Consider the following 14,385-nt stretch of genomic DNA (forward strand, 5'->3'; position numbering starts at 1 on the left):
AAATTATAAAGAATTTACTTGACTCACTGGATTACACTCCATCGCTCTCCTTTTCCCAGGGCATACTGCTCTCTCCTGATGGCTCCCTCATCAGACGCTTGAGGGCGAGGATCATCTCCGAGGGTGAATTTACAGTGTTGGAATTGGCACTTGACAAACAAACAAACAAACAAACAAATAAATAAATAAATAAATGGAGAAATAAATACCATACGGCACAACATCAGTAGCTTCAGTAGTCTTGTCTTTGGAAACGTCCCTCTCACGACGGCCATCTGTCTGAAGAGCTCGGAGGACGTTGTCCGTCCCCGTTTGCCTTAGCTTTCATTTAGTTTGCTTCCTTCCCTGTCAAGTTCAAGGGCAAAGAGTTGCAGTGTCCAACCTCACTTTTTCAGAGGACGCGGTTTCCGGGGGCGTGCTTTTTGTTTGTGTTTGCATGTCACTAGTGTGTGCAGTGCATGTGTTTTGAATTGCAATTGACAGTACGCTTTTAATGTGTGTGTGTGTGTGTGTGTGTATGTGTGTATATCTGCGTGTGTGTATGTGTTTAGTCCAGGGAGAGCAGCGGTTGCATGTTGTCTTCCTCGCTCTTGACTTTTTCTGGTCGTTTCAGCACCCCTGGCTCCACAACCGACTGAGACCTGAGGAGAAGATAAAGAAGAAAAAATTATCACTCTGTGTGTGTGTGTGTGTGTGTGTGTGTGTGTGTGTGTGTGTGTGTGTGTGTGTGTGTGTGTGTGTGTGTGTGTGTGTGTGTGTGTGTGCATACCTAGGTATATTTTGTGAGCTGTAGGATCAAAATTCTCTCTGCCATGTGACAAACAGTGTTTGCAAATGCTTTTCTCTGAGGCATTTATACTTTGGGTAACAAATGAGCGCAATTTACTGCATTAAGTCAGGTTAGATCGCGTGGGATAAATAACAAAAGAATAATAACAACAAAAAAACACGATTTAGGCAAAGCTGAACTGAGTTCACTGTCAAAAACATCGCTTCAGCAATTTACAGTAACTTGCTTTCTGTTTTCCCATTAAACTGAACTGATGTAATAATCTCTGCCATATGGCAAGCCAAGTAGGGGAAGACAAACACAACAAATTGTATGCAAATACAACTGGACCCAGACTGAGTCGCTATAGCAGGAGGTAGTTTATCACTGCTACGAGGAGGTTTTCACTGATTTTTCATCAGTCTCAATTTAATTTCGATGCATCCATGTGAGCGGTGTGATCAACTGAGACCATCAGCAAGAAGATTACTAGATAAAGCCATATAGTGGTTTCAAATGCTCATCTCCGGGGTCGTATTCCCGGTGAAATCTGATGAAATGATTTACGGCCCACAGACGGGATACATAAACATATTCGAGATACATTATCATTGCTGCACAGCAATGATGTTTTTGAAAAACACAACTACGTTTCTCCCTCGCCTCCTTAAGACTGATGTAAGAGCTACCACATATGATTTGCAGTCCTTTGTGACTATGTCCACAGTCAACAAATACCCCAAACCCCTCATAGTGGCTTTAAAGAGGAAAAGATTGGATTTCAATACAGCAAGTATCTACCGAGGGAATCCACTAGTTTGAATGGACTAAATAATGTTCTCCCTCAGAAACAGAAGTCGCAGTGACATGTTCAAATGTTAGCTCGGTGTTCTCATCTCTCATCTCTCATCATCAGCCGCTTCCCCAGGGTCGGGTCGCGGTGGCAACAAGCTAAGTAGGGCACTCCAGACATCCCTCTCCCCATCAACGCCCTCCAGCTCCTCCTGGGGGATCCCAAGGTGTTCCCAGGCCAGATTGGACATGTAGTCCCTCCAGCGAGTTCTGGGTCTATCCTGGGGTCTCCTCCCAGTTGGATGTGCCCGGAAAACCTCCAAAGGAAGGCACCCAGGAGGCATCCTAATCAGATGCCTGAACCACCTCAACTGGCTCCTTTTGACATGAAGGAGCAGCGGCTCTACTCCGGGCTCCCTCCGGATGTTCGAGCTCCTCACCCCATCTCTAAGGCTGAGCCCAGACACCCTACGGAGGACACTCATTTCAGCTGCTTGTAGCCACAATCTCACCCTTTCAGTCACTGACCAAAGCTCAGGACCACAGGTGAGGGCTGGAACGAGGACTGACTGGTAAATTGAGAGCTTTGCCTCCCGGCTCAGCTCCCTCTTCTCCACAACGGTCCGGTACAACGTCCACATTACTGCTGATGCTGCCCAGCTCGGTGTTGTGACTCGCAAAACTCGGTGTGTGCACTCACACCTGGTATCAGTAAAACCGAGATGACTGATTATTACATTCAATGTCCCATCCACAGACGGTGGAAGATGGGGGAGGCTCGTGTTTCATGAGAGAGTACGGCGGTCACATGGAAGGACAAAGAAGATTAGATAATCCAGAATATCCCTTGGTTTGATAGAGGCTCAAGACGCCAAAGGTCACACACACAATACCAGCACTCGCTCCCTCTTTTTGATTGGACTATATCCGACTCTCAAATGAACCTGTTTAACCACATTAAATCTAATACAGAGCTGTCCATCCGTCTCAAGAGGCACCGAGCAAAAGGTCATTTGATAATGGAAATCCTGTTGGAAAAGAAATCCAAAAACAGTGTGTGTTTGTGTGTGTGTGTGTGTGTGTGTGTGTGTGTGTGTGTGTGTGCGTGTGTGTGTGTGTGTGCGTGTATATATACCAGGTTTTTCTATCCTAATGGGTACCAAATGTCCCCATTAGGATACAAAAACCTGACACCACCTACCTTGTGGGGACATTTTATGGGTCCCCGTGAGGAAAATTGTGTATTTTAGGGTAAGGATTTGGGTTTAAGGTGAAGGTTAAAATTAGGATTGGGTTAGAGTTAGGGTTAGGGTTAGGCATGTAGTTATGATGGTTAAGATTAGGGTTAAAGGCTAGGGAATGAATGTAGTCAATGAGGGGTCCCCACAAGTACAGGGTGACATGGTGTGTGTGTGTGTGTGTGTGTGCGCGTCCACAGATTTATAAAATATTAGTATGTAAGTTTAATATATGCATCATAGTCTCAGTATCTGAGCTGTAAAATGATTCAGTATTGGGAAAATAGAAAATCAGGGGGGGAAAAAGCCCAGAATGCACTGGTGAAATTTTGCAGTGTAAGTCATGTAATGCAGCTATGACAGCAGTATATGTATATATGCTATGACAGCAGTATGTATTACTGATGTCATACACAAATGGAAGTCAAGTGTACAGAAGGTAAAAGAGTGCTGCAGAAAAGACACAGCAGATCATGAGCATCCATTCATTAAATGTAATGTCATGTGATATTTCTCCCATCGTAATACGTGGTTAACGGATAAAAGCGGCGAAGATAACGGTCGTCTCAGACCGACTGCTTGTAACAAAAAAAAAACCTGCTAAAAGAATTTAGCAGTCATTTAAATGGCAAAGTAGAAAAGAGGGCAGAGGAAGAGCCTAATGGTACATATCACAGCCCGGGGCAGCTTTAAAGTCTCTGGTGATGGTTATCATTTTAAACTCGACCTTGGCTGTAAAACGATCTCGTCTGGCAGCTGGAGTCAAAAACGATTTCGTCGGTTTTGTTTTGGGGGTAGGTTCAGAGACATCGATGATGAGTCTCGCCTAGTTGGTCCTTCTCGGGCCCTGCAGTGGAAATAAGACCACTGTCCAGTTTTTTTTTTCCCACTGTCGCGAGCTGCGGTTGACAAATGGACTACAGTGTGGTGGTGTGTTGAAGAAACCTCGTGGAGCAGCTGAGTCACTTGACATCCCGTGGCTGTCAGATGGTTTGCCGACAGGGTAAATCATATTATCTCGTGGCCTATAGGAGGATATGATACTCTACACAATGTCAAAGCTACTTAGCAGAGTGCCGGTGCCTCCGATGGCAGGAAGGATGGACTCTATCTGGGTAAAACGGAAGAGATTGGAGATGCTCTCCGAGGGGAAAATGGTTGCACGGCGGGGATCGCAGTCCTCTGGCGGGGATCAGATGGCCAATGAGAAGTGAGTCCGTTCCACACAGTCAATGAGAATCTCTTATTTGCATTCTGACTTTCAGGTTTGTAGGGTGTCAAATGTAATGACCCATACACCCCTACATTATCCAAGCTGCTTATCCTAATTAGGGTCGCAGGATGCTGGAGCCTATCCCAGCAGTCATTGGGCGGCAGGGCAGGGAGACGCCCTAGATAGGCCGCCAGGCCATCACAGGGCCGACACATTCACACCTAGGGACAATTTAGTACGGCCGATTCACCTGAACTACATGTCTTTAGACTGTGGGAGGAAACCGGAGCACCCGGAGAAAACTCACCGCAGACACGGGGAGCACATGCAAACTCCAGACAGAGGACGACCTGGGAGGACCCCTCAAGGTTGGACTACCCCAGGGTTCGAACCCAAGACCTTCTTGCTGTGAGGCGAACCACTGAGCCACCTTGCTGCCAATGTAATGACCAATATCCCCTTTTCAATGTTTTCATCTATGCGAACTGTGTCCTAATTTTTAAACTGCAGAAAGGCCAAAGGGATTGCATGCTACTTTTGGCACAGGCAGTTATAGGATTATAAAAAAAAAAACAACACTAGGCTAAAATGTATAGTTTAGAAGTGAAAGTTGCTGCTTTGTGAGTCTGTTTCTTCTGGAAAATTGTCTGCACTCTGAATTAACTGACATCCAACCGGAAAGCCCAAATGAGGTTATTTACTGGCCTGAATAAAAGCAAGCATCGAGTGAGCCAGGCCAGTATGACAGAGAACACGCCGGTTCAGCCGGTCACAGCAACAATAATCCATCATCGTGCATGATTACTGTTGTTAGTGAAATTCAGCAGGCCTCTGTCTGAACACAAAATTACTGTTGTTTCACACAGAGTCATAAAACTCTGTGTGTGTGTGTGTGTGTGTGTGTGTGTGTGTGTGTGTGTGTGTGTGTGTGTGTGTGTGTGTGTGTGTGTGTGTGTGTTGATCTGAATGCCACTCCCCCCCCTTTTTCTCCGCGATTGTATCTGGCCAATTACCCCACTCTTCCGAGCCGCCCCGGTCGCTGCTCCACCCCCTCTGTCGATCCAGGGAGGGCTGCAGACTACCACATGCCTCCTCTGATACATGTGGGGTCACCAGCCGCTTCTTTTCACCTGACAGTGAGGAGTTTCGCCAGGGGGACGTAGCACGTGGGAGGGTCACGCTATTCCCCCCATTCCCCGTCTCCCCAAACAGGCGCCCCGACCGACCAGAGGAGGGACTAATGCAGCGAGCAGGGACGCCCGACCAAGCCGGAGGTAACACGGGGATTTGAGCCGGCGATCCCCGTTTTGGTAGGCAATGGAATAGACCGCCACGCTATCCTTTGTGTGTGTTTTTGTGCTTCTGTTGATCTGAATAATAATAATAATAACAATACTTTGAGAGCATGCTATTTGCATTATCATTAACCAGTTATTATGTTTCTGTTGAAAAAAACGACATAATGATAACACCATTGAACAAACACTCTGCGATATTTGCTCTTCTCATGTAGCATGAAAATGCCAAGAAAACTAAAAGCCAACTGTTTTGGATGTAATGCGACAACATCACAGGACAAGGCTGGAAATACCCGCCCAGAAGGTCTGCAGGACCGTTTTATATGCGTACGCCTCAGTCCAGCAGATGTCCTGGGAGCATGTTGTCAGACTGACGGGGTGAGCGGGTGAAGCAAAACTGCTGCCATACAGGGTAAACAGCACAGCTGCGGCCGGCATAAATGACTCCCGTATCGTTCTTTGTCAAAGACAAAATTACCCAGCACCTCAAAACTGTTATGGCGAAGACTCGTTGACCCGCCCTACCCACCGCCAAGGTAAGCAGAAATGTCCATCCCAGGGAATTTCACCAATGGAAATCTGCTGCATCCGACGGAAACTCGGCGAGGATGCATATTTCTAGTCTTTATTTTATGCACGCAAAAACAGTGACACAATACAGACACACATCCGCTGTCCCGCTCTCCTCTTTTATTCCTCCCTCTCTCTCTCTCTCTCTCTCTCTCTCTCTCTCTCTCTCTCTCTCTCTCTCTCTCTCCCCTTTTAGTCCTGTCTCTCGCTCGCTCTCTCTCTCTCTCTCTCTCTCTCCCCTTTTAGTCCTGTCTCTCGCTCGCTCGCTCTCTCTCTCTCTCTCTCTCTCTCTCTCTCTCTCTCTCTCTCTCTCTCTCTCTCTCTCTCTCTCTCTCTCTCTCTCTCTCTCTCTCTCTCTCTCTCTCTCTCTCTCTCTCTCTCTCTCTCTCTCTCTTTAGCCCCCCCCCCCTCTCAATAAAAGGACAGTGGAGAGATGTATGTACATCCCTGAGGCTGTGGAACCTTTCTGACAATGTCATCTTGTCGGCGTTGGCTTCATTTTCTCTGCAACCCGTCTTTACACACACACATAAAAACGCCCTGGGGTCTGTTTTAGGTTTTATAGTTGTGCCCTCCCTTGCCATCCGTCTCTTTTCCTCTCCACATACACAAACCACACACACGCACAAACACACAAACACAGACAAGAACGCACATATAAACACACAAACAGAAAAACCGCCCTTCGACGCACTCGCATCTTCCTCACATCCAATTAGGCTTTATAGGACAAAGACGTGTCCCACAGATTTCTACTGAAAACAGGGCAGAACTCAGGAGAATGGATAAAGAATGTTTGTGTTGTTGTTTTTTTCTTGATGGTGCACATCCAGAGTCTCAGATGTGAGACAGACCTGAGATATCACAGTGAGGAACCCTTTTTTATGAACCGTGCAGGCTTCGTAAACTATGTAGTCACAATTACCCTTAAAGAGATACTGGTCAAAGACACTAAATATTTTCCATTCTGCAATTTCATGTGCTATTTTCAACACCTATGTATGTGTGTGTGTCAACACACACACATACAACACACATTCACAAGCCCCCCCCTTTCTCCCCAATTGTACTTGGCCAATTACCCCACTCTTCCAAGCCGTCCCGGTTGCTGCTTCACCCTCTCTGCTGATCCGGGGAGGGCTGCAGACTACCACATGCATCCTCCGATACATGTGGAGTCACCAGCCTCTTCTTTTCACCTGACAGTGAGGAGTTTCACCAGGGGGGCGTAGTGCGTGGGAGGATCACACTATTCCCCCCAGTTCCCCCTCCCCCTTGAACAGGTGCCCCGACCGACCAGAGGAGGCGCTAGTGCAGTGACCAGGACACATACCCACATCCGGCTTCCCACCCACAGACACGGCCAATTGTGTCTTTAGGGACGCCCGACCAAGCCGGAGGTAACACGGGGATTCAATCCAGCGATCCCCGTGAAGTTAGGCAACGGAATAGACCGCTACACTACCCGGGCAGCCGGTTTGAGCAGATTCCATCGGGAAGATGATCAGTACATCATCTGGGGAATCCCATGAACTCTCCATATAACTGCCTGTTGGCCTAAAATAGATACGCTGTAATAATTATCAAACGGCGACAAAGAACATTCTTACAGTTTGATAAAACATTGGCGGAGATGTATCGCCACCCAAGTCAAAGGCCATGTGAGGATGACTACTTGTCTTATTCCTTTTCTGTTTTTGTGAAGCATGCACCCACCTCTTCATCGTTTTAGGGGACAGGTCTTTCTCCAGGTCTCTCTCTAGGTCTTGAACCGACAGCGTGTAGGACTCTGGACAGTAGTCCGTCTCTTCATCGTAGGCGTGGTCCAGCAGCGTGCGTGCCCAGGTGCCCATGTCATACGGGGGCATCATGCCCCCCAGCTCTGAGGGAAGGATCTCAGGGTGGATCAGCTGATGGAGGCTGTTCAAGTTGTTACCGTGCATGAAAATCTACACACATAGTAAAGAAAGGAAAATCAGACAACACACAAAGTTGAATCGGTTCATCTGGACACAACGTTTATTGGGAGAAACGCTTCATCACTCATCTAAGTGACCTCTTCAGTCTCAACTGACTGCAGGTACCCCCACCCTTATAAATAATGCCATGGCATAATGACCGAAACCAACGATCAGTTTTTATATGCAAATTACCATGAGCATTAACTAGTGTTACAATGGCCATGTGTACTGTTCACAGAGGATTGGGGAATGTTTGCAATCACAGCATTGTAAGATGGCGACAGATGTACTCTTAGCCCTCCCTTGTTCAGGGATGGTCGTCTTGATGCATGCTCAATAATCCAGGTAAGAAAATCACTCAACCAAGTGACATCTTCGGTCTGAAGATGTCACTTGGTTGAGTGATGAAACGTATCTGTCAATAAACGTATACAGATGAACTGATTCAACCTTCTTTGATTCAGGGATGGTCTTCCCTCCTTCACATAGACGGCCTAGTTTGACTCCCCGTTCACACCATCGTTCCTCCCTATCGAGGATGTGCACGTCCTCAGCCTTGAAAAAGTGCCCACTGGCCTGTAGATGCTACATTTGTCACCATCTTACAGTGTTGTGACTGCAACTATTCCCAATCCTCTGTGAATAGTACACATAGCCACTGTAACTCTAGTTAAACGGTCAAATATGCCACTGTATTGTTTACAAGGGTGGGGAATGCCTGCAGTCAGTCGAGACTGGAGGTTCACTTAGATGAGCGATGAAACGTTTCTCTCAATAAACGCTGTGTCCAGATGAACTGATCCAACTTTCTGCGACTTCCTTACCCTGAATTACTGAACATGCACGAAGACGAAAAATCAGACAAGTTCTACATAATGGATTCAATTCAGTTCAGTGTTTATTGTTATGCACATATTGTCAGATGAAATAAACCATCTGGAATACATGACATTTAAATGGAAATTAAAAGAGTACATCTGCTGGACTAAGCTAGAGCCATCCATCCATCCATTATCTGAACCGCTTAGCCTGAGCTCAGGGTCGCAGGGATGCTGGAGCCTATCCCAGCAGTCAAAGGGTGGCAGGCGGGGAGACACCTGGGACAGGCTGCCAGGTCATCACACAGGGCCCACACACACACACACACACACACACACACACACACACACCACACACACACACCACACACACACACACACACACACACACACACTCACACACACACACACATTCATACCTAAGGACAATTTAAGCAATGGTCGATTCACCTGACCTAGGTCTTTGGACTGTGGGAGGGGAAACCGGAGCACCTGGAGGAAACCCACACGGACACGGGAGAACATGCAAACTCCACACGAGAGGGCAACCTGGGATGACCCCCAAGGCTGGACTACCCCGCGACTCCAGCCCAGGACCTTCTTGCTGTGAGGCGGACCATGCTAACCACTGCGCCGTCATGCCGCACTAAGGTTAGATATAGTATAAATAAAAAAGGATAAGAATAAGATGAAGTTTTAGATATTTAGAGAATTGTGTTTATTTGTTGTTACTCCCATGTATGTGTTACAGACACGGCAGGCCTGGGTAATGTTGGAGTAGTCGATAAAGTTTTTCGTATTTAAAGCTTTCCTTTTTTTGTGCAAAATTTGATCCTTCATTAAATGCAAGCACATTTTACAATATGAATGTATGCCATGTTTTTGTATCCGGCCAGTTACCCCACTCTTCCAAGCCGTCCCGGTCACTGCTCCCACCCCCTCTGCCGATCCGGGGAGGGCTGCAGACTACCACATGCCTCCCCCCGATACGTTCTTTTTCACCTGACAGTGAGGACTTTCACCAGGGGGGGTGTAGCGTGTGGGAGGATCACGCTATTCCCCCCCAGTCCCCCCCCCCCCAAACAGGTGCCCTGACCGACCAGAGGAGGCACTAGTGCAGTGACCAGGACACATACCCACATCCGGCTTCCCAACCGCAGACATAGCCAATTGTGTCTGTAGGGACGCCTGACCAAGCCGGAGGTAACACAAGGATTCGAACCAGCGATCCCCAATGTTGGTAGGCAACGTAATAGACCGCTACGCTCACCCCGGACATTTTTATTTAAGTGATAAATAACCCTCCAATGCAAAAAAATTTGTTTAACATTTCATCAAAAGTGGGGAAAAAAACAACTCAGGGTTTTAATTAATAAGTTTAATTATCAAATTATTTTTTGTGTTTTATGAGCTGGGAAAAAGCAACAAATGACGTGACAGATGAAATTAAACTGTTATGACTAGTCACCATCGTATAATTTTCCATTATCACACCGGTCAGAGGGCAAAAGTCTGGCGGCACATTCTTTTCACTCAGGTAAACTAAATGTTGTTCAAAAGCTTTCCCTTTATTCTCATAATAGCTGCCAACTAAACATCAGACCGAAAGTGACTAAATGTCTCACATGCCTTAACGTCTCCTACGCCGAGTCTGAAATGGGCTGTGGCCTTACCCGTTTCCTGGTCTTGCTCTTTGAGGAAGGGCCGTATGACGGTGTAGAGAGCGTGGATGTACCAGGGCTGGTTCACAAAGTGGATCCCTCCAAACCTGGCTGGAAAACTGTCCTGTTCCAACGCACCAGACAGAAAGAGCATACAGTCAATGTCGGCTGTAACACAACACAGTAAAGTGCAACCTGCGGCGGGCTTTATTTGACGCACAGCATCTGCCTGAAGGGCATGGCTGCACAGAGCTAAGCTTCTTGTATCATGCATTTCAAATAAGAAGGGAACCCAAGCATAGCTCATTTCCACACGATGGACGCGATTCAGTATGGTAACAATAGGTGGTTACCAGCAATATGGTGAACAACATGGTTAACCTCTTGCACCCAAACAAATTTCATTTGCTTTCTGTCAGAAACAACATATTTCATCTTAATGTAGTTTATGGTCTGGACCTGACTTGCTATTTCAAAGAATGGTGGTTGTAATTATAATAGCTAATGCTTGTGTCTAATTGTGCGTGTGAGGTGCGAGAGAGAGAGAGAGAGAGAGAGAGAGAGAGAGATGAGAGAGAGAGAAGCGAGAGAGAGAGAGAGAGAGAGAGAGAGAGAGAGAGAGTGAGAGAGAGAGAGAGAGAGAGAGAGAGGGGAGATTCTGGCTCTGCTCCAGCAGTATGGTGTGAATATGTACTGACATAACAGAGCTGGCTGAGGGCAGACATTTATATAAAAGCTGTTATGAGTGTGGTCTGAGAGGGAGAAGAGAAGAGACAGAGAGACAGAGACAGAGAGAGAGAGAGAGAGAGTAGAGAGAGAGAGAGAGAGAGACCTAAAGAGCTGTAAGTTAGCATCTAGCAGCCTGTCTTAAAGTGATGTGACAGTAGCACCTGACACACCACTGTTACTGTTATATTTGATGACATTTATTTGTTTTGTTTGCACTATGTTTTTTTCAATGTCATATATTTATTTGCTGTAATAAGTTTTCCAATTAATGTTTAGCTTTTCAGTGCTTAAACGCTTACATTGGACAATATGCATTGAGTTACGTCATGACAATAAAGCCATTTGAATTTGAAATAATTGAGAGAGGGGGGGGATGGGGGAGGGAGGGAGGAGAGAGAGAGAGAAGAAGAGAGCGAGCGAGATGGAGAGAAAGCGAGAGGATGGAGAAACGAGGAAGTCAGCCCTAAACCTTTTAGCAATTGGATCGGGTCAGGTAAGTCAACGCATTCTGCTGCTGCTGAAACCTTTTTAGCGTAGTTGAGGAAGATTCCTCTGCGAGGCTGAGTTAGCAAGCTTAAACTTTTGACACTTGCAGTTGTTTTTGGCACTTGGGACATTGGTTGAAATTCAGTTTAACTTGCTACAATAAAATCATAAAATGCATGTCAAACTAATAAAACTGCTCCACTGTGTATCTTAATGAAAGTTATTTTTTTCTGATTGACGATTTAGAAGCTAAAACATTTTTTGGTTTTGAGGAGGTGGTTGGGGGAGGGGGGGATGTTTTAACCATGCCAGACGGCAGAACAACGTTCAGATCGTTTGTAAGATAGAAAGAAAAAGAAATGGATCTTCTTGTGGTTTCTAAGATCTGAATTGTATTTCTTTACTGTCCGGTACATTGCTTCCTTATTGGCTGCATTCTTTACATACATCAATTCCAGGTAGGTGGGGGCTCCACAAACTGCACACTTAATATATGCCAAGGGTCTGTGTAATACAGCCATAGGTTTCAGTGATGTGACAGTGGCGGGCAAAGCAAAGTTCCAGCATGGCGGCCAACAGTGGAAACTCGTAGAGCAGCACCACAGACCTGCCAATTTTCCAGCTGTCCCAAGCAACAACTATTTGGATCACCTTACGAAAGAAGAAAAACAAAGGTATATTAACAAATTACAAGTTTTTGGGCACTTGCGATCCATATACAGCACCGCGCCGCAGCATTTCAGTCTCTAAAACACCAAGTCCCTGCCAGAGCTCCAATTTGGCGATGTTTACATATATCTTGTGGAGAACTCTCTCCTTACGCTGCCGCCAGGATGAAAGCTTACGAAAGTAACGGACAGTTATATGGACTTTCGTTCTGGATGGGTCAATAATGCTGCCATTTGGGAAGTGTTTTGCCCGCCATGTGGGCGTTCCAATATGAATGTGACGTCAAATGAAAACTATGGATTAACAGTGTGTCCTAATTAGCTAATTGGCTGTGGCTAATAATGATGTCTGTAACCGTAAACGTCTCCTAGCAAGGCTAACACAATTCAAACTAATCCATATTCAAGAGACCCTCCAGATGAAGGTGAGAAGGAGCTCCCTCCTCACTCAACAATATAAGGAGTTAAATGGAGACTGCGACAACTAAATAATAATAATTATTATTATCATAATTATACATTTTATTATAGAGTGCTTTTCAAGGTACTCAGGACACTTGTGAAAATGAACATAAATTGCAACACACCAAAAACATATAGCACACTTTGAATTGGACAGGGAAGCCATTGGAGGTTCTGGAGGACAGGGAGTGAGCAGCAGTGGGTGAGCAGGCGAGCAGCAGAGTTCTGGATGTACGGAAGTTTGTTTATGACTTCAAATGATAAGCCGTAGAGAATGTTGTTGCAGTAGTCAATTCTGGATGTGATGAAGGCATGGACTGAATTTTCAACAGCAGAGAAGGAGAGTGATGAGCAGAGACGAGCTAGGTTTTTTGGGTGGAAAAAGGCAGTACTGGTGATTTGATTTGAAACCAGATTGAAATGGTTTGAACAGGTCATTGGAGATGAGGTGAGTTTTGAGTTGGGAGGCAGCAACACATTCCATTACTTTTGACAGAAAGTGGAAATTGGATGTGGGCTAGAAATTGCTCATGATATCAGGGTTGAGTCCAGGCTTTTTTTTTTTGTTTTTTTTTTGAGGATGGGGTTGACAGCAGCCAATTTAAGTGTATGGGGGACTGAACCAGAGCTGAAGGAGGAGTTAATGATTTCTGTAATAAGCGAGGAGATAGCTGGGAGTACAGTCCTTAACAAGAGCTTCTCATTCTACCATAAGGTTGTAAAGCTCCATTGGGGGGTGGGGGGTGGGGTGGAGAGGGTGGGGGAGTGGTCAGGTTTGGAAAAATGAAAGGAAAGATTTGCACTTGTTAACTGTAAAGGAATTGGAGGTATTGTCACTGGGTTTGAGAAGTTTGTTTATTGTGGAAAAGAGAGCCTTGGGGTTGGTTGGAGCATAGTGTATGAGGTGTGAGTAGTAGGTGAACCGGGCTGTGATGCAGCATCTTTGTATTGTTGAAGATCATCTGTGTAGGCTTGGAGATGCACTGTTAAACCAGTTTTCTTGCAGAGTCTTTCAAACTGGGGCTTACAAGATTTTATTTGATGGCGTTCAGGAGTATTCCCAGGGAGCTGAGTGTGTGAATGAGACCGTTTTGGTTTTAATGGGGCCAGCTGATCAAGACAGGAGGGGGTGTCATTATAATAATTGACAAGATCAGTGGGGGAGGGGAGGCAGACATTTTACTAGCAAGAGAGGCAGAAAGAGCAGACGGGAAAATAGACTTGAGATTTCTGAAGGATACTATGCAATTTGACTTTTGGGATAGGGATGTCAATGTCAATGGTGATTGCCAAGTGGTCAGAGTGATTGAGGTTGAGGCTGGAGAGTTGATGTATTGTGAGACCAGTGGAGCAGACCAAATCCAGGATGTGGCCACGGCTGTGAGTGGGGAAGTTGACATGTTGTGTGAAGCTGAAGCATTGTAGCAGTTCCAGGAATTCTATGGCAGATTTACAGTCAGTGTCATCAATATGGATATTAAAATCACCGCAGCAGAGAATGGAAGGTGAGATGGGAGATAGCTGGATCAGAAAATCAGAGAAGTCGAGAGAAAGGAAGGGTTGTGGTGGTGGGGGGGTAGATAACGGCATTGACCAAGGGGCAGAGAGTTTGAAGGTGTTCAAAAGAATGAGTGGCAAGGATGGAAATGGTGGTTGTATAAATGTCCTTCCTGTAAACAGCAGCAACACCACCTCCCCACCCCTCAAGACGAGGCTTACC

At 46.0% G+C, this 14,385-nt stretch overlaps 1 protein-coding gene across 1 annotated transcript in view; it reads right to left on the bottom strand.

The window, feature by feature from the left end:
- Positions 1-547: 547 nt before the first annotated feature.
- Positions 548-14,385, bottom strand: part of LOC130125520 (clavesin-2-like) — a 46,304-nt gene continuing 32,466 nt past the window's right edge. The window contains 4 exon segments of the mRNA XM_056295105.1: positions 548-641; positions 7,597-7,829; positions 10,333-10,347; positions 10,349-10,444. Coding sequence (XP_056151080.1) covers positions 548-641; positions 7,597-7,829; positions 10,333-10,347; positions 10,349-10,444 — 438 coding nt within the window.

Source organism: Lampris incognitus, chromosome 15, assembly GCF_029633865.1.
Source record: "Lampris incognitus isolate fLamInc1 chromosome 15, fLamInc1.hap2, whole genome shotgun sequence".
NCBI lineage: Eukaryota > Metazoa > Chordata > Actinopteri > Lampriformes > Lampridae > Lampris > Lampris incognitus.